The 5,394-nt window shown below is 38.0% G+C and overlaps 1 protein-coding gene across 1 annotated transcript in view; it reads left to right on the forward strand.

Annotated features, from left to right (window-relative positions):
- LOC109953598 (deoxynucleoside triphosphate triphosphohydrolase SAMHD1-like) overlaps positions 1–5,212 on the forward strand; it is a gene marked incomplete at both ends in the record, with an annotated part of 13,212 nt that extends 8,000 nt beyond the window's left edge. Inside the window, 6 exons of the mRNA XM_020589074.1 lie at positions 141–308; positions 412–512; positions 677–785; positions 887–978; positions 1,137–1,252; positions 5,058–5,212. Of these exons, the coding sequence (XP_020444730.1) occupies positions 141–308; positions 412–512; positions 677–785; positions 887–978; positions 1,137–1,252; positions 5,058–5,212 (741 nt within the window). The remainder of the gene's footprint in view (positions 1–140; positions 309–411; positions 513–676; positions 786–886; positions 979–1,136; positions 1,253–5,057) is intronic.
- Positions 5,213–5,394: the final 182 nt, after the last annotated feature.

Raw genomic sequence — 5,394 nt, forward strand, 5'->3', positions numbered from 1 at the left:
TTGAGTAGGTTTCAGTTGCCCATTGGTGCTCAAGCCCGAGTCAAGTCATGAGTCCTGAAAACTGTCCTGGACTTGAGTACTACAACACTGGACCATCCACATTCTGGTATAAATATATTACAGTAATATGTATATTGCAGCATGAGGAAAACTCTATAAAGATGTTTAACTACCTGGTGGAAGTTAATCAGCTGAAGCCGTACATGAAGACACACAACCTGAACGTTGACGATGGGGAAGAGGACCTGGAGTTCATCAGGGAAATGATTAGCGGACCTAAGCAGAATAACGGAGCTCAAAGCCAACAGGTGCCAGTCAGTCCTGCTTGTGTAAATTGCGTGATATTAGTCAGTATCCTCACTGATATAGCAGACACTGTCTAATGCCACTATTGTGCTCTCATCTCCACAGTGGCCATATCAAGGTCGCTCAGAAGAGAAATCCTTCCTCTATGAAATCGTGGCCAACAAAACAAATGGCATTGATGTGGATAAGTTTGACTACTTTGCCAGGTGAGGCTTGTTAACATCTAATGTGATAGTTTTCACTTTTTGATGTACAGTAGAGTGAGGAGCTACTACAGGTATACAGTAGTTCCACTGTTTGGTGCAGGATTCTCCAGGGTGCACTGATTGTGTAACGTAATAAGCTCATATATTTCTTCACTCTGTCTCAGGGACTGCCACCACCTGGGAATCCAGAACAACTTTGACCATCGCCGCTTTCTAAAGTTTGCCAGGGTGTGTGAAGTTGACGGACAGAAGCAAATCTGCTTTAGAGACAAGGTGCTGACTTTGTTACTCCTTCTTTGTTTATAACAAGATATTAAAGAGCAATGCATGTATTCACTTAGCTGTGACTAACCTAAATGTGATATTCCCAACAGGAGGCATACAATCTGTTTAACATGTTCCACACTAGGTACTCTCTCCACAGAAGAGCCTACAAGCACAAAGTGACCAAAATCATAGAGCTAATGTGAGTAGCCACTCATCCATGTTGGTATCCATAACATTTAGCTTGGTCTCCTGTCTGATCTGATGCAGCTTATTTCATTTGCTTCATGATTCATTTTCTAGTATGCTTTGCAGCCAAATGTTCTCAATATTGATAGCATGTTGTGTGTGTTTACTCAGGATCAAAGATGCCTTTTTAAAAGCAGATCCACACATCCAGATTAAAGGCTCAGGAGGGGAGATGCTCACTCTCTCCACAGCCATACACGACATGGAGGCCTACACCAAGCTGACAGGTCTGTAGATACCTGTGTGCTCATGAAGAATGTTAACACATACATTTAGCACCTACTGTGTCATGTTCATGTACTACGCAACACTATCCTTTAAAATATGCAACATTGTCTATCCATGTTCTGTCATCAGCAACATCTCATGCTTGGCCTTTTTTTTTGCTCATTTACATACACAATTCATATAAAACCATTTGCACACAATGAGATCAACAATCAAGCTGACCTCACATCCTATAACTTTACTGTGACAATGTTTTCTGATAACCTACTGCCTGCCAAAAAAAAAAATTTTTATAAAAATGTGCCTTTCAAATGTTAATAGGGCTGTGATGAGTCACTTGGCTCACAAAACATTTTAACTCAATTTTAAAGAAATATTCAGTGGTAAAATATGACACTGGAAAAATAATTTTACTCAAATGAAAGTCACAAAATGTAAAACAATGCATGTGCATTTTGAAATGATTTAACTAATCATCCTGGTAGTAGTCATGTCAGTTCTACTTTGAGTAGATATCAGCTGCAGTAAAAGACTGTAAAACTAAATGTTTTTGCCACAAACTGAACCTACTGGCTTCTCTTCTATATGATTTCACATGAGACTCTTTAGCCCTTGTAACTGTGCACAAGGGTCTAACTTCTTTGAAGCTGTGTGTGACCCTCTAATTGAACTCCTTTCCACAAAGTGAACATAAAGTGGTAGGGGCATTCTCTGTCAATTTCACCCTCTCACTGTCATGCTGGCTGCTCCTCTGGTTCTGTTATGTACCGATATCACAAGACAGCTTTTTACTTTGACAATAAAAATAGTCACCTTTTAATATCATGAGCTCTTGTGGCACTAGATCTCAGCCCTAACTGTAACAGTAATTGTGGCATATGCAAATGATTGCGTGTCTACTTGAAAAGTCTCAGAATTGATAGACTTATGAGTTGTTACAACTTAGAAATTGTCATTAGGCCCTCACTCCCCTGACCTATCACTGAAAATCTGTTGGCAGATATTCAACATGTTGTGCAAACAATACCATCTAAAGTGAAGTGACTTGCAAAGAGGGTGAAAAAATTTTAATTCAAAAATAGACATTTAGCTGGCTACAAAAAGCATTTGCAAAGAGGGGCATGTAAATACTAACTTAGAATGGCTGGAACCAATTATTTGACTATTTGGATGTTTGTTCTTTGAGTAGGTAATCGGTTTTCAATTTCAGTATTCAAATAGTCGAGACACCAGGAAGTTTCACTGCAGTGCGAGGTCAGTGATCAAGAAGAAAGAACACAATGGTGACAGCTTGGTCTACTAGCTTTTATTCGCATCTCCAAATACGCTATGACTTACTCAGACCAACCAGATATTCTAAATCTAAATGGGTAATTTCTTGACTTAAAAATATCAACTTATAATAGCAAACCAATCCTAGCATGAAATATTCACAGATTCAAAGTCCCTAGATAAATAAACCATAAGCAAAACATTAACAAATGACTTCTCTTTACCGTAGTAAGGCAGACAGACAATGAGCTACAATCAAATTTATCAAAACGAGCCATTTTGATGAAATGCCATATGTGCATCTGGCTGAGAGATGACTGTGCAGAGACCATCTACAAAGCACACCTTCAACGTTTAGCTCACATACAGCCTTAATTTCAGCTGCCAGTTTGTGCCAAGATTTTAAAGTGTGCTCTCATCAAAAGCAAAATACAAAAATGTGAAAATTACTTTCCAGGATGATGCAGTGGTTTTACAGGACATCGTACAATTAATCTCAATTTATCACTTTTCCGTGACTGGAAAACAAACATTTCCAGGTTTTCTAGGATGCATGGGAACACCGACTGATGAAGGCATAAGCATTCACCCCCCCACCACCAGTGAATATACAAATATTTGCTGATTATTATTACTGAAGCCCCAAAAAAAAGTCATTCAGGACAGCCCTACTTAGGTTGCCAAAGTTTTGCAATAATTATTTTGTTCTTAAAAAGTAAGGGTGAATTGTCATTTTAAGAAAAGCTCATTTTTAATGTTTCTTTGCTGGTTGTATTTACTTCTTCCACTTAAAAGATCCATGTAGAAGACAAGGAAACAAACACTGTTCCTGTGTGTGCCAATGTAGAACTTGTTAGTTCTTACACTTTATAAGGAAAAATACAAGCTCACACTGATGTTTAGGTATAAACCAAATCCAGGAATTGCCACATGGAGCTACCAATAATGTCAAGGGATCAACTCAATTATAAAGGCCAGACGAGTAAAAGCAAAAACAATTTCTTTAAGAAGAGCACTGGTAAACAAAATGATACAGAAAAATGATTAAACAAGAAACACACTCTCAGGTCAGTAATACAGTCCAGGGTCAAAACCAACATACTTACACATTCAAGGTATCCACAAAAGCACAATCAAAAGAAGTCCATAGGTCAAAACACAGAAAACACAATCAAAATCAGAGGGATTAGGCAATACTCGGTGGTCAAAAGGTAAGCCAGAGTCAGAGCTGGAATCACAGGAACAAGAAAATAGTTGAAAGTTTGAACAAGAGTTAAAACAATCTGGCAGCTTCTTGGCGTGGGGAAGTCGTCTATATGCTGTTGTAACCAGGTGTGAGTAATGAAAAGCAGATGAAACCAATGTGGGTGATGAGATAAAGTTCCCGGGAGTCAGGGTGAGCTGGGGACAGGAAGTAGTGTCAAAATAAAAGCATGAGACCGGAAGCAGGCGGGACAGAATCATGGCAAACCCTGACTTTTTAGCTCAACATACAGTATTGTGAAAAATTTAGGTGCCTAATGTGAAGTTGGGATGCTGTCAAAAGTAATGCAGTGAATTGTTTTTTTATTTACTGTATAGTGTAGTAAACAGAAGAAACCTAAACCAACTAATAAGCTATTTATCCTGACACTCTAATGACTGCAGCTTACATTCAAGGAAGTAAAGTACAGCAAACATCTTCTTTTGATGCATTGCTTAAACCTTTGCTCTTTTGTTTTAGGTTTTGTAAAGACAAAATACAATGACACTCACCAGACTCTGTTACTTATAGCCCCATGCACATTACGTCAGCAAGGTAAAAAATCCAGAGATTGACAGACGTGCAATGCCTAGCCACAGTCCTTAAAAGGTCTGGTGGAGCGATTTATCAAATGGTCAGTTATGGGTAGAAACGGCTTGCTGAAGTTTAGAAGAAATGTCTTTCTGATAATGCTTGTTAAATTATCAGATCCTATACATTACAGTTGTGCCCTGTATCTTGGATTGGTGGTTGCTAAGAAATTCATTCTTCATCCAGCATCTTTAAATAAAATTTATATTGTAGTCATGAAAATGTATTTTCTAATATTTATCAACAAATTAATGAGGTAAAAGTTATTTATTACAGTTATATCGCAATGTCAGATTTTTAGTTGTGAAACACTAAATGAATCTGTGGCCTTGTCTTTGGTTTGTTTTAATGTCCTGTCTTCCACTGTCTTTCTCTGTTTGTCCTGTAGATAAAGTGTTTGAAGACATACTCCACTCTTCCCCTGATAACCTGGAAGATGCAAGGAAGACCCTAAAGAGAATCACCTCTCAAGATTGCCACAAGTCTCTGGGTGAAAAATAGAATAAATTTATGTTGTAATGACTCAGCCTGCTTTTTTGAGCATCTTTAAATAAAATTTAATTTGTAGTCATGTGAGTTATGCCACTCAGTTTGCAATGTCAGATTTTTAGTTGTGAAACACTAAATGAATCTGTGGCCTTGTCTTTGGTTTGTTGTAATGTCCTGTCTTCCACTGTCTTTCTCTGTTTGTCCTGTAGATAAAGTGTTTGAAGACATACTCCACTCTTCCCCTGATAACCTGAAAGAAGCAAGGGAGATCCTAAAGAGGATCATGTCTCGAGAGCTCTACAAGTATCTGGGTGAAATTCCATTTAAGAAAAACATGATGCCAAAACCCAAGGAAACCATCAAGGTGTGCACTAATGCCTTGTGCCTGTGAAGCATCTGCTTGACATGTTATTTATCTGCAATGATCACACTGAACCTTCCAATCACATTTTGTATATTATACTTTATTTTTATAAAAAAGCTGAATATTGTGCTCTTTCTGTGGGTGAGAAACAGTGTATACTGTTTGTTTCAGTTGTCTCCTGA

This window comes from Monopterus albus, unplaced genomic scaffold, assembly GCF_001952655.1.
Source record: "Monopterus albus unplaced genomic scaffold, M_albus_1.0 scaffold833.1, whole genome shotgun sequence".
Classification (NCBI taxonomy): Eukaryota; Metazoa; Chordata; class Actinopteri; order Synbranchiformes; family Synbranchidae; genus Monopterus; species Monopterus albus.